This window comes from Crassostrea angulata, chromosome 1 (genome assembly GCF_025612915.1).
Source record: "Crassostrea angulata isolate pt1a10 chromosome 1, ASM2561291v2, whole genome shotgun sequence".
Taxonomy (NCBI): Eukaryota; Metazoa; Mollusca; class Bivalvia; order Ostreida; family Ostreidae; genus Magallana; species Magallana angulata.
The window spans coordinates 8,950,786-8,974,586 of NC_069111.1; the positions used below are offsets into that span (position 1 = coordinate 8,950,786).

At 36.2% G+C, this 23,801-nt stretch overlaps 1 protein-coding gene across 1 annotated transcript; it reads left to right on the forward strand.

The window, feature by feature from the left end:
• Nucleotides 1-678: 678 nt before the first annotated feature.
• LOC128164063 (protein FAM199X-like) lies at nucleotides 679-8,084 on the forward strand. Its single transcript, XM_052827791.1, has 7 exons — nucleotides 679-857; nucleotides 2,202-2,297; nucleotides 2,753-2,958; nucleotides 3,465-3,627; nucleotides 4,196-4,347; nucleotides 6,699-6,832; nucleotides 7,320-8,084. The coding sequence occupies exons 1-7, from the start codon at nucleotides 832-834 to the stop codon at nucleotides 7,494-7,496; spliced, it is 954 nt and encodes a 317-aa protein (XP_052683751.1). The 5' UTR covers nucleotides 679-831; the 3' UTR covers nucleotides 7,497-8,084.
• The last annotated feature ends 15,717 nt before the right edge of the window (nucleotides 8,085-23,801 follow it).

A 23,801-nucleotide genomic window follows, 5' to 3' on the forward strand; every position in this document is an offset into this window, starting at 1 on the left:
TCTCTCTCTCTCTCTCTCATTTGAGTTGCATATATATGTACAATTATTTCAATCAATTAATTCTGTGTTAATTATCAAAAGTTGGAGAGGATATTTTTTATCGCTTTGAATAAATTGAATTAAAAAGAAAACATGTTTCATCATAATGAAATAATATAATAATATTGTTTATTGTAAACCTTTTTCGTTGCTTCTTACTCTTGATTTAAAAGTAAACTTACCAAAAATGTGTTCTCGTAGCCCCCTGGCAAACTTAATCCGGCTGACGCCCCCCCCCCCCCCCAAAAAAAAAAATCTGTATAAGCGCATGGTGGGGTTGGTGGGGTTTGTCCTTTAAAGACATACACGTACATTTTATCAATTTACCGATTCTCGTTTTGTAGAGGTTATGTGGCAAATTCTCAATTTTTTAATTTGGATGAAGGCTATGGCTGTCCACTTCTCACCCCCCCCCCCCCTCACCGCCAACCCCGCAGGGAAAAAACATTAAAACTCACACGGGGTGACTTTACTGGCCGTCTACTTGTAGCAAACAACATAGAGTAAATTATGTTCAGATACCAAAGCGAACAAATCGAAATGGAATGAAAATGTGTTATTCACATGTGAATTAAAATTCCGGGAGACGGGTTTTGTCTGTTAATATATTCTGACCAATCAAAAGTGATTTAACAAACGTGTTCATTGATGACGCACATGTTTCACGTCCACGTTGGTTACACATGGAGTGAAATATTTTATATCGTTAGTTCTTTGCACAGTCTTTTTTGAAATGAAGTAATGAAGGCTGTTTAATATTCCACTTAAAAATAAGCATTAATATTTGCAAATATGCTCGCCGATACCCCAACAAATAGGTAAGAAGAGCTATATTTTAGTTTCAAAGGCTTAAGGGGGCGGGAAATGTGTTCTCATTTTTGCATTCAATAAATGCAGGGTATTTGCATCATGATTAGCAGCTATAAATCATGGATATCTTTATATCAGTATCCTATTCACGAAGCTCGTGTCAGTACTTTCACCGTTTCCGCGATATTGAAAGAGCATGCCACATTGTGCAAGTAGCCATATTTGGATAGAAGCTACACAAAGATAACCCTTTTAACCAAACACTTTCTACCTTTTGCCCACTGTACCGTTGTTTAGGAACATCATAATTACAGGAATGCATGTAGTTCTTAATCAAGGTCTTTGAATAAAATCTTTTCACATGTGCTACTCATTTGGACTTTCTGTTTCAGTATGATTTTAAGTGAAATAGTTCTTTTTATCATTGGAGTATTTCAAAGCCTTGAATTGTTTGCTTTGTGCCAGTGAATTTTAACCAAATGATACTTCAGCTTCCTTTTGTCAACTAAGTTTTTATTCTATGTAGATAATATGAAGACAACCTTCATCCTATTTGCAAACTCTTGTGTTTATTTTAGGAACCAGTAACTGCAAATTTATATAAATGATAGAACTGGCATACTGTTACCTGATATTTTGGTTGCTATAATATATGACTGGATTGACATTACCTACCCTCATTTTTACAACATAATAGTGCATTACTTTGACCCAAACTAATGAACTCAAAGACTCGCTGTACCTTTATTTAATTGACATAAATTCTCCTTTACCATGTGTACCATTTTGTTTACTGACAAATATAAAAGTTAATTTCAAATTTAGTTATATGTGTAACTGGATGGGAGAAATAATGAATGACCAGACCGGGTTATGAACCGGGGCCCCCTGAATCTCCAGTCAGGTGCTCAACCGAGCTATCTGGGGCCGGTATTCGAACCGTTCTGACCGTCACATTCATCCCCCCTTATATGATCTACGCCCTTGAAGATCACCCCAGGCTCTTCCCCTGGCAGGAGTTAACCCGTCAGTTCCAGGGGTTGGTCACGGCACCAAATGTAATGGGGATGGGAGAAATAATGAGGGACCAAACCAGGATTCGAACCTTGGCCCCCTGAATCTCTAGTCAGGTGCTCTACCAACTGAGCTATCTGGCGCTGGTATTTGAACCAGTCTGACCGTCACATTTGTGGTTTAAAATGTGTAAACTACCCCAGTTTATGTTAACGTAGGTTGAAATCATATCTATTCCTTAAAGAATACCTGTGTGTTTCCCTAGAAGTTCCGTGTTTACCGGTAATTTTTTGATTTTTGTGTTTTATATTTTGATTTCTGTGTTTTATTTTTTGAAGCCCGTGGCTCTGTGAGGCTGTGATGTTGGGTCACAACATGAGAAGTAATTTTTCAGAATCGGAGTTAGCAGGAATACATGGCGATTATTTAAACAGGTATATACAGTAAAACACGCTTATAATGAAGTCCCAGGGACGGGTGATTTTACTTCGTTATAAGTGTAATTCGTTATATCCGTCAAGTTTAAAACATGTAATAAAGTCACAGGGAATAGAAATTACTATGCTGTAAGCGTCACTTCATTATAAGCATGTTCGCTATAACTGTGTTTTACTGTGATTGAATCTTAATTGGCGTTTAAGCAAAACTTGCCCATATTAGATTTCATCCATAACTTACAGTCCTGTTAAAACATGAAGTTTTAGGTACCCTGTCTGGAAGTGCTTAAAAATTGTTTTTTTTGGATTTTTTACACTGTAATGAGGGAAAAATCTTTCATGCATATATGTTATACCTTAAAAAATTGAATTTTAACCAAGGAATAATTAGAATTGAATTAAATATTCATGAAATTAATGTGTTTGGTAAGGAGTTGTGGTTACTATTGCAGGATGAAGAAATCATCTCCGACCTCCAGTTCTTGTCCAAGTGAGGTGAGTTCGGAGTGCAGCGAGAACTTGAACAGCACATTTTTCAGTGAAAACAGCTCCGACTGCGGAGACGAGATTCCTCTGGACATAGTAGCAGAGCTTCAGGAAACACTGTTTGGTGATATATCATCGTCTCTGGTCAACATTTTGGATATTGTTGAGGAAGGTAAAGGCTTGATGGAGGAGTTTTATCACAAAAAATGTGTTTAAACATTTGTAAATTGATAAATTATCGCAAATTTTGATGGGTAAAAACGTGGAATTTATATTTCATACATCTAATGTGTATGAAAGGTTTTTTTCTCATAATTGGTTTTTGCCCTTCCTTATATTTTAATCTCCATCACTAATACAGGTACAGCATTTACTCAGACACACTCCTACACAAGTTCATAAAAGTTATTTGAAAATATAAGAGAAGATGAAGTATTCACCATTGCAATAGAGAATACATTAAAATGTGCTTATAGCAAAGTACTAGGTCAAAGAATTTTAATTCGGTATAAATGTAATTTGTCATATCCAATTAAATGTAGTTATGATATGATTAAAGACTAGGGAATGAAAATGATCTCGCTGAATTCATTAGGAGCATGTTCACTGTAACCGTGTTTGACTGTATTTTAGTTTACAGTAAGAATTGTAAAATTGGTTGAATGATTTTTGTTACAGACACTTGTCTACTGGACGATGATCATTGGACGTCAGCATTAGAATCCATATCCACGGTCCCAGATCTCACTAGCCCCGCCCCCTGTTCCTCTACAGCCTCTGGTCACAAATCTACCCCCCAGCAAAACAGGAAGAAACCAGTCAACTTCAAAACGGCCAGATGGTGAGCAAGTTGTTTGTTGGATGATACAAATTCATACAATGATGTATTGTCATTCAAAAAAACTGTGTGTGTGCGTGCGTGTGTGTGTGTGCGTACCGTTGTTTTTTCTCAAAAAGTTTCAGTTGTAGATTAGATTGCCCAACATGGTCACATCAAGTTAAAGCTAATATGAAATAAAAGGTGCTCTGACAGACCAATTGATGCTTCTGACTACAAATTTTTTATTCATTTGGATTGATCAATGTTATTAAACATGTATTGTTGGGTTCTGTGTTTGATATGATACGAACTATTTGAACCAAACAATCAATTGACGCGTAGTATGCTAATCACTATGGATTTTAGCATGATAAATTTATCCTTGTCAGCTTTGGAAGCAATTTTAAAATTTATTTATAATGCAAAAACTATATTAAAGACCCTTCAAAATATATTGACAAAAATGAAACTCAAAACTGATAAAAATGAAGTTCAAACCATGGAGGTGATTATTGTTATCCATTGCCTCTGTTGTCAATTTAAAAAAAACAATAAAAATTGACAAGTGCCATGATTGAATCACTTGCAGGAGTACGCTGTGTGATGATGAGAAAGCCTCAGTCATAGAGGAGCTGAGTCGGGTGATCAGTAATGAACTCGGTCTACGGGAACAGTTAGAGGTGATCCGAATCATAAACCCTTCCGCAGAAGTATCACCTACAGACAAGGAGTTTGTTATAGGTTAGTATCTAGGAAAAATATGGAGGGCCTTAAACCACTTTTATTGAATAGTATGTTGAGAAAACTTTTGTTTTGATTTGTATTGAGCGTTATCTTGTTTTTGAATAAAAACATTTGCAATTCTTTTTACAATTTCATTAAAATAGTAACAGTTACAATTTGAAGTTTCATGCAAAAACAAAAAAAAAAATCATATCCTTCTCAGCTGAATCAAAACTCGAACACTGAGTAGGGTGAGTGTTTATTAACAATTGTTAAAAGTAGCTCAAAAATGTCAAATCTAATTGTCATCAAGTTCAAATACTAGTTTATTATACCCCCGCAAACGAAGTTTAGGGGGGTATATTGGTTTCACCCTGTCCGTCTGTCCGTCTGTCTGTCTGTCCGTCTGTCTGTAGACGCAACTTTGTCCCCCCTATAGAATTTTTTATTACTGCATGGAACAGTTTGAAAATTTGTACATATGTTGAACACCATCTGAAGATGTGCACCTGCAATTTTTTTTAAGATCAGACAAGATTTAATGATTTTATGACAGTTTTCATTTTCCTTATTCTATAAATTGTACACTAATGTTGAAAAGTAAGGGAGGTAATCCTTACAGATTTTATTAATCAATTAATAGAAAACACTCTAAAATATATTTATATGAATACATCCAGATGGAGTTTTTTGTCTTTATGTCTTAATTAATTAAAAAAATTATTTTTTATAAGTATTCTATCAACTGACAATGCAAAGTTTTTGTTTGTCAATGATAAATTCTTAGGAGCTAATAAGAACATCAAAGACAAGTGTGGCTGAATTCATTTGTCCCAAGGGAGCCATTATCTGAGCCATGGTTCAGATGGAGCATGTGTTTAGGGGAAATTGATAATCTGTAAAGTGGGTGATGGTTTTGGGGCTATTTTAAAACTGTTTCATGTAAACCAAAAGGTCTATCATTATAAGGAAATAAATAATATAATTATTAATAAAGAAGTTAAACTATTTTTAGAGGTTGTTTAAATTTATTTGTCAAGTAAATTGATGAAGTGACCCTACTGGGCATTTATTTAAAAGAAATTCAAAATTACTGATATGATTGTAGTGTTTTGGCAATTTTAAAATTGTTTGTAATATTAAATTTTCTTTTTTACATATTTTACATAGTAATGTAATTATGGTAATGTTTTGGGAGTTTATTAAATTTAACAAGTTCATCAAAGAAAATCGTAGTCCTATGGGATCAATTTTCTAATATTGAGTTCCATTGTGCCATAGGAGAAAGTGAGGAAAATTTGAAATAACTAATTGCATCTGTCAAGACTCTTATTAGAAAGATTGTGAAAGTTTTATCAACAGAAGAGCATTGCTTGGCTACCGGTATTTCTATTCACTGCTAAGGGAGGGGTTATTGTCATTTTGTTGGTTTTTCTTTAAATCAATTAAATTAAAAAAATGTATCATCAAATACATACATTTGTAAATGTATTACTGTTAAAGATATGTATTTACAGTGAAATTCTGACAATTTTGATTTTAATTTTTCTTTGTTAACTAATTTTTTTTTTTTTTTTTACAATTCTAGAAATTTTTTTTTGTATGTGTTCCAAACCTTTATTATTCAATTCAATTATTTGTCCCATTTGAAATTAGCCTAGCGGGGGTATTAGTCCCATTAGGACAGTTCTAGTCTTAAGTTGGAATAACACACCTGGAAAAAGTCAATCAAATTAACATTTAATTTTTTCATTACGAAAGATTTAATCACAAATAAACTGTACATATGCCAAATAAGTGAAAAATTTCTAGTTTGGAGATTAAAAAATGAATACTTAAAAAATTCAATTCAGTAAGTAACAACAAAAGCCTCTTCAGGATTCGAACTCGGGATGTACTGTTCACAAGCCCGACACTTTATCCATTCGGCTATGGAGTAAGTGACATTTTGTCGTCGATAAAATCCTTTTAATAAAATGAAATGTCGTTTCGATGATGTGTTATTCCACCTTAACAAGAATTTAATTGATTTAATTTTTCTGCTAAGGAAGATTAAAATCAGATAATATCCCTATGAGTTACAAGAAAATAAGGTTTATTTGTACAAAATTTAAATGTAACGACAAGCAGATTATGTTTTTCACATGTCATATTGTTACGTAGGAAAGTTATATCATACATTATAAATGAATTTGTTAAGCCAATCAAATGAGATGTTTCAGCCAGAATTAAATTATCTTACGCAGAAGAGGTGATAGAACTGTAACCTTTGAATCAGATATGCATGGAATCTGTCAAGAAGAAATCGAACGGTATCTAATATTATTGTAAGTTGTGCTATAAGGTAACTATTTTTGTCATTTTTTCAGACATATACTCTATAGACGAAGGAAAATTAGAGAAAATACAGGAGTACATAGCAGGACATGCACAGAGCCCATGTATACCCAGCAAGGATAGCTCAGAAGTCTCACCAAAGAAACACAGCAAACAGGCAAATAAAGTAAGGCATTAACATAGTCAGAACATTATCAAAATTCTGGTAATGTACTCATTACTTCCCTATATCAATGTACTGTGTTCCTGTATAATGTCTGGTATTGTTTGCATCCCAACCAATTTTGAGAAATATAGAAAATTATTTTTGTGTATTTCATATTGTTTACAGTGTTTCTGATGACCTGGTTCTTATACCATGGAACTTGGACAAGCTGTCTTTCAGTTTTAGTCTTGCTTTTGCACAATTAGTCCCTTTTAGAAAAAGCAAGACTTAGATCAAAAGTGAGCATGTCCAAGCCAGGTCCTTTCAACTAATTCTTTGTTCATATTCTTTGGTGTCATGTGCCTTCTTCTAATGATTTGCTCCACTCCATGATAATTTACTGTTCTGGATTGATTTCTTGCTATTTTTCATAGATTTATAAAATTCTTAAATCCACCAACCTATTCTTGCACAATCTCATTTTGTAACAATTTGCTGTTATCTTTAGAAACAGAGTATACAAGAAAAGAAAGTGAGACAAAAATTTTACAAACAACGACAACGAAAGGAGTACCGTCAGATGTTGAAGGAGAAGCGCAGCGGTTTGTTTGCGCAGGAGGAAGTGTTGTCAGTGTCGGAGATAGAGCCGGGGGACGGGGAGGGAGACATAGATATACTGGGATGACAGACTCTATAATCACCGCCCTCAGACTGCCAATACCGTGTTTGAAAACAGTGTTCGACTTCACTAGGATCATCTCTTTCATTCAACACATAGCAGTGCTAATTCCTTATAAGGGAGATAAACAGCAATATTTTTTGGAGAATAGTACTTGTTTGTATTTTTTGTAAAGACTTATCAGAGTTGTTGGCCTTTCTTTCTGACATTATACATGCATTTGGATACATTACCATTATGTTTTCTCTTTTTCTATAACTTTGAAAGTTGCTCAGTACTTTAATAGTGCTAAAATTATATATTTGTTTTAAATTTTATTGTTTTACAAATTGATATTCATTTTAGTACAAACATTAATGCAAAACAAACAAGTAAAATTGTTTCCCCAATATTGTCATTTAATACATCAATTTTCTATATTATTCAAATTTTGTACACTGTGCCAACAAGTTTTAGCTGTTACCCCTGAAAGAAGTTCCTTTGAAATGTAACACTGCTTTAATGTCCATGTAAACATTAATTATTGGAAATGAATAATGTTTTCCACTCAAATGGAATAGTCATGGTAATTAAATAAATTTACTTTATAATGTGTTGAATATTTTGCTTAGCATTCTTCCATTTAATCTGTAAATGCATATTCTGTTATATTAATCATTACATGTATATCTGGTTTTTCCTAAAAACAGAAAACAGGGGCCGAAAGCCCACATTGCTTATCTGAAAGACTTTCGTCTTCTCTACCCGATGGCGATTCAATTTTAACGCAGCAAATCAATGTTCTATATTTCTCTCCAACAGCCATCAACAACTTTTTCTTTCCAAGAAACTTGGCCGAGACCATTCAAAATCATATAAACACCTCATTATTCTTCTGGATTCTAAGTTTGACCCAACAGCAAAAGCATGCAGTAAAGGTCAACAGACGTATTTTGCTCTCAAAATAAGTGCACTCCTCAATTCTGCAACTCTTTCCAAGCTTTACAAACGTGTTATACTTCCTAGTGTTCTGTACGGTAGTGAACTATGGGGTGAACTTAAACAGGCAACCGCGCCCTTTAGGTATCTGAGCACTTCATATGTAAGCACGCCATCAGAGACATGTTATTTATGTCTCTGACGCCATGAATCTTCCAAAACATTATGATACAAGATCAAACATGAATCAATCTTTGGACTTTAACCAATAGCTTCCGAAATTAATAAACGTTAACTACAGTTCTTCGGCCTTCTCTGTTTAACGCACTAAATGCCTCACGAAAAAGATCTTTCTTCTTCGCCTTTTTTCATACCTCGATTCTCCAAACTGCAAACACTACGGTTTTATTAGCTCACCTGAACCGAAGGTTCAAGTGAGCTTTTCTGATCACCCGTTGTCCGTCGTCCGTCCGTCCGTCCGTCTGTTTGTCCGTCCGTCTGTAAACTTTTCACATTTTCAACGTCTTCTCAAAAACAACTGGGCCAAATTTAACCAAATTTGGTACAAAGCATCCTTATGGAAAGGGGATTATAAATTGTTAAAATAAAGGGCACAACCCTTTTCAAAAGGGAGATAATTGCGAAACAGTGAGTATAGGGTGCATGTCTTTAAAAATCTTCTTCTCAAGAACCACTGCACCAGAAATGCCAATATTTACACAAAAGCTTGTATATATAGTGAAGATTCTAAATTGTAAAAATCGTGACCCTCGGACCAAAACTGGGGCCCCAGGCGGGGTTCAAAGTTTAACATAGAAATACATAGGAAAATGTTTAAAAAATCTTCTTCTCAAGAACCACTGCACCAGAAATGCCAATATTTACACAAAAGGTTGTATATATAGTGAAGATTCTAAATTGTAAAAATCGTGACCCTCGGACCAAAACTGGGGCCCCAGGCGGGGTTCAAAGTTTAACATAGAAATACATAGGAAAATGTTTAAAAAATCTTCTTCTCAAGAACCACTGCACCAGAAATGCCAATATTTACACAAAAGCTTGTATATATAGTGAAGATTCTAAATTGTAAAAATCGTGACCCTCGGACCAAAACTGGGGCCCCAGGCGGGGTTCAAAGTTTAACATAGAAATACATAGGAAAATGTTTAAAAAATCTTCTTCTCAAGAACCACTGCACCAGAAATGCCAATATTTACACAAAAGCTTGTATATATAGTGAAGATTCTAAATTGTAAAAATCGTGACCCTCGGACCAAAACTGGGGCCCCAGGCGGGGTTCAAAGTTTAACATAGAAATACATAGGAAAATGTTTAAAAAATCTTCTTCTCAAGAACCACTGCACCAGAAATGCCAATATTTACACAAAAGCTTGTATATGTAGTGAAGATTCTAAATTGTAAAAATCGTGACCCTCGGACCAAAACTGGGGCCCCAGGCGGGGTTCAAAGTTTAACAGAGAAATACAAAGGAAAATGTTTAAAAAATCTTCTTCTCAAGAACCACTGCACCAGAAATGCCAATATTTACACAAAAGCTTGTATATGTAGTGAAGATTCTAAATTGTAAAAATCGTGACCCTCGGACCAAAACTGGGGCCCCAGGCGGGGTTCAAAGTTTAACAGAGAAATACAAAGGAAAATGTTTAAAAAATCTTCTTCTCAAGAACCACTGCACCAGAAATGCCAATATTTACACAAAAGCTTGTATGTATAATGAAGATTCTAAATTGTAAAAATCGTGACCCTCGGACCAAAACTGGGGCCCCAGGCGGGGATCAAAATTTAACATAGAACTACATATGAAAAATGTTTAAAAATTTTCTTCTCAAGAACCACTTCACCAAAAATGCCAATACATACACAAAAGGTTGTATATATAGTGAAGGATTTTAAAAATAGTCCAGGAAGGACTCAAACTTGTGTTCATAAAACACCCTCCAAATACAGGAGTAAGAATAACAAATGTACAAGATGTCGTCCAAAGACAATGTATTTTAGAAGAAATAGAAAGTTTATTAGAAAAGCATGCCATAGAGATTGTTCCCAAGACCCAGGAAGGTCAGGGGTTTTACAGCACCTTTTTTGTTGTTCCAAAACGAGACGGAGGTTACCGTCCGATTCTCAATTTGAAACCGTTAAATATATTTCTCCAAAATCAACATTTCAAGATGGAGTCTCTAAGGTCAGTAATACAGGCTCTGAATGTAGGAGACTGGGTGGCATCAATAGATCTAAAGGATGCATATCTACATGTTCCAATTTATCCAGAAGACAGGAAATACCTCAGGTTTTGCATAGACAATATCCATTATCAATTCAGGTCAATGCCCTTCGGTCTAGCAACAGCCCCAAGAGTGTTTACGAAATTAATAGGGGCAATAGGTGCACATCTAAGAAGTCAACAGATTTCCATTTATATGTACCTGGACGATTGGCTTCTCAAAAATGCAGATCGAATGACATTAGTTCATCAACTAAGGAGAACTTTGTTTCTGCTGATGGACTTGGGCCTGGTAATAAATCAATCCAAGATAATTCTGCAGCCAACGCAACAGATAACTTATCTTGGAGCACTATTCAACCTCCAACAGGGTATGGTCTACCCCAGTTTGGACCGTTTTCTCAGTCTGTTTGGGGCAATTTCTACCATGGTTATGGAATCTTTTATCCCAGCACGTACATTCCTCAGAATCCTTGGTTTAATGGCAGCCTATATAGATACCTCTTGCCAGACTCAAGATGCGTCCCATTCAGTTCTGCCTTCTGTCTCAGTGGCGTCCACATGTGGACGAACTGGATCATCTGATTCAAATGGACAGTTTCCTCATCCCACATCTTCTCTGGTGGATAGAGAGAGGGAATGTTCTGGCAGGAACGTCTATTCTGAGCTTCAGAGCAGACCTAACCTTGTGGACGGATGCATCAACTTACGGGTGGGGAGCCCACCTAGAGGATCGCAATGTGTCGGGGAAATGGACGGTGATAGAACAGTCATCACATATAAATCTGTTGGAACTCAGTGCAGTGGAGAATGCACTTCATCACTTCAGGGACAATGTCAAACACAGGCAAGTCTTGCTGAGGACAGACAATTCAACAGTAGTGTCTTACATCAATCGCCAAGGGGGGACAAAGTCTGCAGCCCTATGCGTGATGACATGGAGGATTCTGCATTGGTGTCACCTTCTCGGGATACAGCTCAAAGCAGCTCACATTCCAGGGAAAAAGAATGTAATAGCGGATCAGTTGTCCAGAGGGCGACAAATTCCCAAGATGACAGAATGGAGTCTCAACCAAGAAATAGTTCAGCAGATTTTTCGAGTTTTTCCCACTCCAAACATAGATTTATTCGCAACAAGGGAAAACCGGAAACTAGCAGTGTTTTGTTCTCCGTTTCCAGACCCCTTGGCATGGGAATGCGATGCGCTAGCTGTAGATTGGACAGGAATGTTTGCATATGCATTTCCGCCTCCCATATTAATTCCGAAAGTACTCAGGAAAGTGGAACAGGAGTCGTGTGTTCTTCTCCTCATCGCTCCGTTTTCACCAAGACAGTCATGGTTTCCAGACCTACTACATCTATTGGTCGACATTCCAAGGGAACTTCCAATAATAAGAGACATGTTGACTCAAAGAAGAGGGCAGTTCATTCATCCAAGTCCAGAAAGTCTGCATCTGGCGGTTTGGAAAATTTCAAACAACAAAGAACAGAGAATAGATTTTCTGAGAAAGCTAAGTCATTTATCTTCAACTCACGAAGACAGTCAACAAGAAAAATGTATGATGCTAGAATACGAATCTACAAGGAATGGTGTGCCAAGAACCAAAAGGATTCAGTTGAGGCCACTGTAGCTGATTTAGCAGACTTCTTCATCTATTTGCATGAAGAACGTAATTGTAAGCCAAATACTTTAATGGGTTATAGGTCAGCGATAGCATCTATGCATAAGGGTTGGAGCAATAGTTCTGTCAGTAACAATACTGATCTGTCAAAGTTAATAAAAGGAATATACAATTCTGAACCTAATGTACGACCATTACTTCCAAATTGGGATTTGCCGACTGTTCTTTGGAAGTTGTGTGACTCCCCATTTTAACCGATGAATTCATGCGATATGAAGTACCTTACATGGAAGACAGTGTTCCTTGTGGCTCTGGCAACAGCATCAAGAGTAAGCGAAATTCAAGCTCTTTCAATTGGAGAGTCACATTTACGTCTTGAGCAGAATGGAATACGTTTATTACCAAATATACAGTTTTTAGCCAAAACTCAGAGATTAGGAAAGCCATGGAAACCAATATTCATACCAGAGTTTAATAGCTTTGCAACAGACAGTAGAGACTTGCTTTTGTGTCCTTGTAGAGCACTTAAAATGTACCTAAAAAGGACAGAGTCTTCTCGTGGTGATGAAAAGTGTTTATTCTTGACTTACAAATCGGACTCGCAAAAACCAGCATCCAAGAATTCAATTTCAAGATGGATTGTGTCACTAGTAAAGTTTGTGTATGAACATAACAGTGAGACCTTATCTCATGTGCGTGCACATGATACAAGACGATTGGCAACTTCATGGGCCCTTTTCAATGGTGCAACTCTAGAAGAAATTCTACAGACAGCTCATTGGGCAACAGAAAACACCTTTACTTCATTCTATATGAGAGATGTTCCTCAAGGAGAAGCTCGCTTTGCCAAGTCATCAGTTCTTGATACATCGAGATGGGCAAAAGAAAAAGAACAAAAATAGAATATCTTTTTGGGTGAGTGTATTCTTTATTTTACTATTATATGATAGTGATTGTAATCCCGCCCAATATTTCTGCTACAAATTCTGCAAAAAGTTGATGCAGGTAAGTATAGATATTGATGTAAACTGGAGGTTTTTAAAGGTAAAACCCCTGTTTACGAGATATCTATACTTACCTGCATCACCCACCCCTGTTCATTGGGTCCTAGTTGTGTAGGCCCTCACAAAACTGAAACGGAAGTATGCTTGTGCATTATGGGTAAACACTAGATGATACCACAGGGGTGGTCTCAAAAGTTCAGGCATGATCGTAGGCAGCTCGGGGAAAATGCAAAAAGTTGATGCAGGTAAGTATAGATATCTCGTAAACAGGGGTTTTACCTTTAAAAACCTCCAGTTTGGGATATTACTATGCATACATGTACATCCTTAAATAATGTAGATTCAAAAAATTGTAACTCCCGGACAATTGATGGGCACCAAGAGGGGTTCAAAATTTAAACATTTTAAAAAACAAAGGAAAAGTTTAAAAATTTTCTTCTCAAGAACTACAATGTTTTAGTTAGTGGAATATCTATGCATGCATCCTTCGCTTACGTAGATTCCTAATTCGTAAAATCGTGACCCCCGGACCAATAATGGGGCCCCAAGATGGGGTCAAAGTTTATTATAGAAATATAAAGGTAACAGGTTAAAAAATCTTCTACTCGAGAACTACAATGCTTCAATTTGTGAGATTACTATCATGCATACAACCTTGGATAATGAAGGTTCGACAGTTTTAAAATAGTGACCCCTGGACTAATACTAGGGACCCAAGATGGGTTTAAAGTTAAATGTAGAAGTACCGGTATATATGGAAAATGTTTAAAAATCTTCTTTTCAAGAACTACAATGCATCAATTTGTCAAATAACTACGTAAGCACCCTCAAATAGTGTAGATTCGAAATTATAAAAGCCGTGACCTCAATCTAATACTGGGGCCCCAAGAGGTGTTCAAAGTTTAGCATAGAAATATAGAGGGAAAATGTTGAAAAATCTTTTTCTAGGGAACTATAATGCTTCAGCTTGTGAGATAACTATGCAAGCATCCTTAAATAATGTAGATTCCAAATAATTAAAACTTTAGCACTGGACTAATACTGTGGCCCCAAAAGGGGTTCAAAGTTTAACATAGAAAGATATATTGAAACTGTTTTTAAAAAGTTCTTCTCGAGAACTATAATGCTACAGTTTGTGAGATTACTATGCAAGGATCCTCAAATTGTGTAAACTCTAATGTAGTAGAACCAAGAGTTATCTTTTTTAATGTTCTGTACAGTCTGAGAGTTATTCCTCTTGAAGTGGAACTCTTCTACGTTCAGTTTTTCAGGTTGTGTACGTGCGGTCCCACCGCAGTGCTACACATTTTCACTCCTATGTTACTATTTATGTTGTTCAAGCCAACCATAAACCTCGGACCATTACTGGGTCCCCAGAAAGGGGTTCAATGTTTAAAATAGAAAAAGCATATGCTACGAAATGTAATGTTACAAGGAACTGCTGTTCAGGTGAGCGATGTGGCCCATGGGCCTCTTTCCTGATGTAATTCACCTTCTGGATAAATGTAATCTCGTAGAAAATCAGAACTCGTTTTTACAAAATGGAACTTTTTTTTAAGGGGGATGTGCGGCCATCTTGTACATTTGGGGGTAAAAATGTAAAAAAATTTTTGTACTGGCTTGTTTCTGCCCGAAACTGGCCAAAAATATTGCCAAAAGACGTAAAAGCAATAACTACGAAGTACCACACACCCCTGCAAATGTGTTCGGGTTGTTTTCTTTATCGCTGCTAAATATGTAATAATTCCAGAGGTACTCGAATGAAAGTTCACGAGACTTCACCGAGATTTGTTTATTTCTTGTGAAATTTCGAGCGGAAGTATAAGTGCTCGAATAATATTCTCAAAATACGTAAGTACTGATCGTTTTTCATATCATATCCTACTTTTACTGATGTTGAAACATGAAAATCTTTTAAGATGTACATATATGTCTCATTTCACCATCTAGCGGTTATTTATACTAAACGATAATATTCAGAGCAGAGTTATCGTTTGTGTTCAACCACGTGTAAAGTTGCTTAATAAAATCATAGCCATGTGCAATATTGTGTGCAATACCATGTTTTTAAATAAATAATGGGTGTCTGTTTTGCATAAAACTTTGTATATATATCGAGCCAGTTCATTTCAATATTTCCACTTACCTGCCTCCTTAACTATTTGCAATTTCCCTCTAGTTCCCCATACAATGCGTCGATATAATTTTTAGAGTGACTACGGTATTACCTCCAGTTATCCCCCTTAACTATAACTCTTCAGTTTTTTCTCGACGCCATTTTAGACATGCGGTTTTCCTCACACAGTGCAAATAAATTTTGATTTTGGCGTTTTTGGATGTAATTATCGCGTCTGGAAGATGGATAATGAGTTTAAAGATTGTTCTAAATGTTCTGGTAAGATGAACGTACTAGACGATCACGTTTTTGTTACAAACATCGTCTTTGTAACGAGGCCTTTCCTTGCGACACGTGTAGAACGTGGTCCAAAGAACGGCCGGACAAGATTACGAAAATGATCGGTAAAAGTCTACAGAAGACGATTAAAATGAACAACAAAGTGCCTCAATCCGTCTGTGAAGACATACGGCAGTTCAGGACATAAGTCCGTCTGTGGAGGCGGCAGTCTGCGGGACGAGTAACATTGAAGAGTCCCATGTCGGGAATTTCAACAATGATGGATCAGTCTTGGAGGTCGTAAATTTATCAGACATTATTCAAGACCAAGTAAGGCAACATCTTGAATTATTGCTAAAGCGTAAAGACGTTGATATAAATTTTAATGATCAACATACAGTCACTGCAAACGAAATATGGACGACCGGTAAAAATGAGAGCGCCATTTCCAAAATGTCGACCATAGACAAATCTCATTTTGACAAGTTTAAGGCTTACGATGAACAAATGTCGTCCTTTGAGTCCAGTGCGGCAGACGTTTTGTCAGTTAATGCACAAGACAATGACTTTGAGGATATTGATTCTAATGCATCTATGTACTATTTCAGATGCACCGGTGGAGGTGCCTTTTGGTGACCTGATTCTTCTGATCCTCTGCAGTGGAACTGTTTTGTATCCAAGATGGCAAAAGTTCTCAATATTGACATTGAAGCTGAGGATCCGTTGGAGAATGAAAGGAAATCGTTTATTTCTTCACGATTGAAGGGAGACAAGAGTGACAAGAAAAAGTCTCTTGTTAAAATGCCTATTGAAGGTACACTTATTGACATGATCAAGACAGTTGAAAAAGAGGCAACCTCTGGGCATTTGAAAAATAGGTCTGTACGTGGTAGAGATGACAAAGCATTTATGGTTAAGAAAGATGACTTTGATGCATTTTGTAATCCTCCCAAATTGGATGACAATATTTAGGAGGGGTTAGTTGCAGGTCAGAAAGGTAATTTTGGGAAATCAAAAGTTTCTCTCTGGCCTTTTCATAAGGAGTTAGACAATGATTTTCGTCGAATTGACAATTCAGCAAGAGCCTTATTCAGAGCCATTTCATATGGTACTATGATAGCGGCATTTAGATGAGGCAGAATGCGAGGATGATAAAATTGAAGGACGCAAAGCTCTTATCAACTGTTTCAGAAGTATGGCTGATTTGACAGCAAGAGTAATGGCGATTTCAGTCCTGAGTAGAAGGAAAGTTTTTCTTAAAAACGTAGATTTTATCACCAAAGCGACAGAGAAAAAATTGCTGAAACTTCCTATTTTTGGCAGCCAGTTGTTTAATGGACAATACTTTGAATCTCTCCATACATCGGCAGAGAATTTACGAGATGCAAGAGAAACTTAAAACGTTTACAATATGTCAAAGGGGTTTAATAAGAATTACAAGGGTAGAGATAATAGGAACTCTACTGTATTTGGAAGGAAGAGAAAAGCAGACGAGCTGAGACTCAGAAATCTGCAAAGATCAGCAAATTAAATGACGCAAGTTTTACTTTGACTGAACAGGGAAAAGAGACTTTTCGTATTGGACAAAAGGGTTTCCACCACCAAGGAAGTAAAGTATCCACTCAGTTACAGTCAGTCTGTAAATATGTTTCCCCAGGTAGGGGCACGCTTGTTAGCATTCCACAGGAAGTGGACTTGTATCACTCAGGATCAATGGGTGTTAGAAACCCTAAGGGAAGGGTTAAAATTGGAGTTCTTAATTCAACCCGGACTAAAGATCAGGGAAACAAGTGTACCAAGGTATGGTATTCACGAGTCAGTTATTTTAACAGAAATAAACACATTATTAGAAAAAGATGTTATAGAACCTGTACCTGCCAGACAAGAAAACGCAGGATTTTACAGCACCATTTTTGTTGTGCCAAAGAAGCAAGGAGGGCTTCGGATAATCTTAAATTTGAAACCTCTAAATCAGTTAGTTGTGCCTCGACATTTCAAAATGGAGACGCTGTGTTCAATAATGAAAGCATTAAAAAAAGGGGACTTTGCTATCTCCCTGGATCTGACAGATGCCTATTTTCACATTCCAATTCACATAGATTTCCAGAAATATCTACGATTCCGATTTCTAGGCCAGAGTTACCAGTTTCGAGCGATGCCGTTTGGACTTCGTTCAGCTCCAAGGGTTTTCACAAAAATATTGGCAGTTCTTGCAGCACATTTAAGGAAAATGGTAATCCGAGTTTTCATGTACCTAGACGATTGGTTGCTGGTCAGTGCAGACAAAACAACTCTTATAAGTCAGAAGAACTATGTTTTACAGCTGATTCAAGAACTGGGATTGTTAGTAAATTGGGAAAAATCGTCTCTAGTGCCGTCCAAACATATAGTGTATCTGGGGGCACATTTCAATCTAGTAGAAGGTAATGCGACACCCACGGAAACCAGATTTCAGAGTATCCTAGACATTGTGTAGTTTCTATTTACAAGTCAACATACTCAATCAATCGTTATTCTCAAATTATTGGGACTGATGGCTTCATGCATTTATCTGGTTCCGCTGGGAAGGTGACACATGCGCCCTATACAGTTATACCTACTAGCATTGTGGAGACCGAAGATTCATCCTCTTACTCATATGATTGTGATTCGTCCAATTCTACTTCAGCACCTACAATGGTGGATGAAGCGAGAAAATTTCTTCAAAGGAATGCCCTTACAGGACCCTCCAAGTCAACTAACATTGATAACAGATGCATCAGAACACGGTTGGGGAGCACATATAGAGAACTGGGAGACAGCAGGGATCTGGCCTCATCAATATCAGCAGAAACACATCAATTGGCTAGAACTGAAGGCTGTACAATTAGCTCTTCAAGAAACTCTATATTTGATAAAGGGGAAAGTCATCCTTATACGATCAGACAACACAACAGTGATAAGTTATATCAACAAGCAAGGGGGGCACATTCACCAGAACTGTGTTATCTAACTTGGGAGTTGTTCCAGTGGTGCATTCAGTACAAAATCACAATACGTGCTGTTCACATTCCAGGGAAGAAGAATTTTCTGGCCGATGCACTTTCTCGGGGGAAAGTAGTAAGAATGACGGAATGTTCACTCAACAACACTGTGGTAAATTTGTTGTTTCAACAAATGGGAACCCCATGCATAGACTTGTTTGCAACTGCAGAAAACAAGAAGTTACCAGTCTATTGTTCTCCGTTTCCGGACATGAAAGCATTTCAAGTAGATGCTTTAACAATCAGTTGGAAAGGGATGTATGCTTATGCATTTCCACCCCCAATTCTTGTACCCAAAGTTCTGCACAAACTAAGGGAAGAGACAAGTGTTGTACTTCTCATTGCTCTAATGTGGCCCAGGCAGTCGTGGTACCCTCAGATATTAGATCTTCTGATCGATATACCAGTCAAGTTACCACTGTGGCCAGAACTTCTGTCTCAAAATCACAATCAGAATTTTCATCAAAATCTAGAGACTCTCAATCTTGCAGCATGGAAACTGTCAAATTGCGGCACAAGTCAAAAGGATTTTCTGAAGAAATTGCAGAAATTATGGCAAATGCCAGAAAGACTTCTACACAGACAGTTTATGATGCAAGACTCAGAATATATAACGGTTGGTGTAAAGAACAGGGTGTCAATCCCATTACAACATCTATACCAGAATTAGCAGAATTTTTTATGTACCTCTTCAATGTTAGAAAGTTCAAAACAATAGCTGGATATAAAACAGCAATTGCAATTATACATCAGAATGGAAGCAGTATTGGTATAAATTCAGAGCTATCGTCATTGTTGAAAGGTCTGTTCAACCCATCAACACGTCAATTAACACTAAATTGGAATTTACCATTGGTTTTGTTAGCTCTAACAAAACATCCATTTGAACCCCTAGAGTCAGCAGATCTTAAGTTTTTGACTCTGAAAACGGTTTTCCTGGTCGCCATTGCTCTGCTTCCAGAATAAGTGAGATTCATAGTCTTTCCTTAGATGATGGTCATTTTAGATTGGAGAGAAAAGGGATAAAAATGTTACCAAATATGGAATTTTTGGCAAAGACGCAAACAATGAATAGACCATGGGGGCTTATCTATATTCCTGCTTTCGATTCATACGCTAAAGACTCTGAAGATTTGAAACTATGTCCTTGTCGTGCTTTGAAGATTTATATCAATCGAACAAAATCTATTCGAAAATCAAATAGATTATTTGTGACTTACCAACAAAATAATCATAAGGAAGCCTCGAAAGACTCTATTGCAAAATGGACAGTTAGTATGGTTCGTTTTGCATATGATAATGCAGATTCAGAAACATTAAAAATAGTCAGAGCACACGACACCAGGCGATTATCAACTTCATGGGCCTTGTTTTGTGTGCATCAGCTAATGACATTTTAAGAGCGGCACACTGGGCATCTGAAACGACGTTTACTTCGTTTTATCTGAAGGATGTTCCAGATCACCAGTCCATTTTTGCCAAGACAGCAATCCTGGATTCATCCAATAAAGGGAAGCAGAAATAGGTAATTAATTACTTTGATCACTTGCTTTTCCTCTCCCACCTCCATATTGGGCTGCAAACTCCTTTGCAAATAGTTAAGGAGACAGGTAAGTGGAAATATTGAAATAAACGGTAAAATTCTTGTTCATGAGATATTTACACTTACCTGCCTCACCTGCCCACCTCCCCTCTCGATGAAATGATAATGTTAATAATTTTAGTTCGTCGAGAAAACTGAAGAGTTATAGTTAAGGGGGAAACTGGAGGTAATACCGTAGTCACTCTAAGAATTATATCGACGCATTGTATGGGGAACTAGAGGGAAATTGCAAATAGTTAAGGAGGCAGGTAAGTGTAAATATCTCATGAACACGGATTTTACCCCCAAAAATCCAATTTTCAAGGAACATTCTGCATAAAATAGTATAGTCTGTTTCACTGTTGATTCTATTACTAGGTCAGGCGCGGATCGAAAATTAATCCTCAGGGAGGATCTCTACTTAACACGTTAATTGTTGCAACAGCAGACAAAAACTATTTTTTGTAGTTACATTTATTTCTAGAGCAATTTTTTCCACCAATTAATGAAGATAAAGTTTAAAATCACTAAACCTCTAGATTTTGTATTTTACTACAAGTACCTAAATTCCATGAAATAGACTATAAACACGAGGTATGATTTTTACTGCGAAACTGAAAGGGTCAAACAAAACCACGTGTTCTAAAATTTAAATGACAGAAACATTCGCAGGAGTGTACATGTCATTTTGTTTTAAAAGCATGCATACAAGAACAGGACAAAGCCTTTTTAATCACTCACAACCTTGCGAATGTATTCGGAATGTTTTCTTTATCGTTGCTAAGTATGCAATAAATCCAGAGGTGCTCGAATGAAAGTTCACGAGACTTCACCGAGATTTGTTCAGTTCCTGTGAAATTTCGAGCGGAAGTATAATCGGTTAATATTCTCAAAATACGTAAGTACAATTTTTATATCATATCCTACTTTGATTTATGTTAAAACATCAAAATTTTTTAAGATGTATGTCTTATTTCACCGTCTAGCGGTTATTTAAATTTAACGATGATATTCAGAACAGAGTTATCGTTCGTGTTCAACCACGTGTGGAGTGGTTGAAAATGTAAACATTGGGTTACTAAATAAAATCATAGCCATGTTTGATGCTTGTTGTGTGCAATACTATGTTTTAAAAAATAATGAGTGAATGTTTTGCATAAAATTAAGTATATCGAGCCATTTTCAAGGAACATTCTGCATGAAATAGTGTAGTCTCTTTCACTATTGATGTTATTACTAGGTCAGGCGCGGATCAAAAATTAATTCCTAGGGGGGATCTCTACTACGCATGTTAATTGTTGCAACAGCAGAATAAAAAACCTTATTTTTGTATTGTCACATTTATTTCTAGAACACATTTTATCCACCAATTAATGAAAATAAAGTTTAAAATCAATATACGTCTAGAAATCATATTTGACAACAAGTATCGAGATTCTATAAAATAGACTATAAACACAATGCAGGATTTTTACTGCGAAACTGAAAGGGTCAAATAAAACCACGTAGTCTAAAATTTAAATGACAATAACATTTGCAGGGGTGACTCAGAGCAGCTGTCGAACTGTGCAGCTACAAACTTATTTTGAGGATTTAAAAATCTGAAAAAAGTTTGAAAGGGGTTCATTGGTGTCCTCTCTATAACCGTTTGTTGAGAAAAAAATTGAATCTTGGTCATTTAGGTTGTAACTTTGCCTCAAAATAGGGTACCCTTTTTTTATCAGTAGGCATTGGAATTATTTTTAGAACAAGAAAAATCCAGACTATGTACCTAAAACTCCTGTGTCATGGAGACACTTTGACGTTATATTTTCATAGAAAGAAAAAAATCAATTCAAAACAATCTGTTTTGAATTTGATATACATCTCTATACCTGCCCCATGTTTGTATTACCGAGATTTTAGTTCTATAAGTATAAATTAAAGTTAAGGGGGCTGGGGGGTGGCTGCCATTTTAGACAATATTGATCTCCTTTAAAAGAAGAGCTCCATATAAAGATAATGGGAAATGATGAAATTTTATATTAATATAAATGAAATTTTTCTTTATCAAATAGTAGTTGATAGCTTCAGAAATCGTATATAAAATTTTCAAATAAATCTGATGGTTTTATATTATACTATATTTTGACCCCCCAGCCTCTTTAATTCATTTTAGAAGTGGGATAGAGGTCCCAAAAAGTGATTGTCTTAAATTTTAAACAAGAGGCCCATGGGCCACATCGCTCACCTGAGGAACAATAGGTATGATAAAATCAGCTTAAGGTAATCCTATACTCGGCACTAAATGGGCTCAATCATTAAAAGCTTAGCTTTAAATGATAAATATACATTCTAGCAATACATATACAAAAGATAATATGTATGTTGACGTGCAAGTTTGTTTGTTATCACCTCTAAGACGGGTGTACCCCCTTGCGAAAATTATTGACAATTATGAAATTTGCCAGACGTCCGTTTTTCCTAAAAATAATTACCAATTTTGGGAAAATTAGAACTGAACATAAAAAATAGAGTATAAATATTTGTTTAAGCCATATCTCATCAATAATTTTGCGCAAATTTTTGTAAGTAAGTACGCTCTATGGACCTGTTGTATCAAAAAAATAAAAACCAAAAAATGCATTCTAGTATCGCGTTTGGTGTTTATTCTATAGATTGACTTCTTAGAAAAAAGATTTGGTAATATAAATTATATGTTGACGGATTACTTTTCACGCTATAAGCTCTAAACCCAGTAGACCCTGACGAAAAAATCCGTAAAAATTACATTTTGCTACAGTTTTCTGCCTAGATCTGTCAACAATGTTAGATATCATTTAAACATTAATTAATTGACGATTGATTTACTTCGAAATAGCTTCTGTTTCTAAATTTAAAGCGGTTTTAGTAAAAGAAAAAGAAAAATTCTGGAGGGGGGGGGGGGGTTCAAAACAAAGAAGATATAAGCATACCTGAGCTCCTGGTTAATCAGAAACTTCGCTTTTCATTTTACTTTAGCAGAATCGAGTTTCTCAACATTAATCATTTCTATCTCTCATAGAATACATATATTACCGTTCTAATTACTTATTATTGCCATCATTTACCACAGCGTTGTAGAGCAAAATCAAAACCGGGTATCTAAATTGCTTTGTAAAAGTCGAACCAATATTGTAAAATCCGTATTATGACGTAGTGCGATACTCGGACTACTGTAATGGAGACATAATACAAACAATCTGGACAATGTACAATAATACATGTAGATCCTGTATAAATAAAATCCATCCCCCCCCGGATATTTTTTATGTTTATAATCATTAGTCCCTTTTCTAACAGGATGGTTTTATAGTCATATCACATGATGAGCATAGCAGTTCTTAAAAAGATCCTAAATAATTTTTTATCTATGGGATATAAAGCTACATCAAACTCTGAACCTTCTTGTGAGGCCGAAGAATTGTCCTGGAGCCAAAGTCTTAACAATTATAAAGAATCATCTGGCTGATTAGTTTCTGAGAAGATTTTAAAAGTTTTACTCTA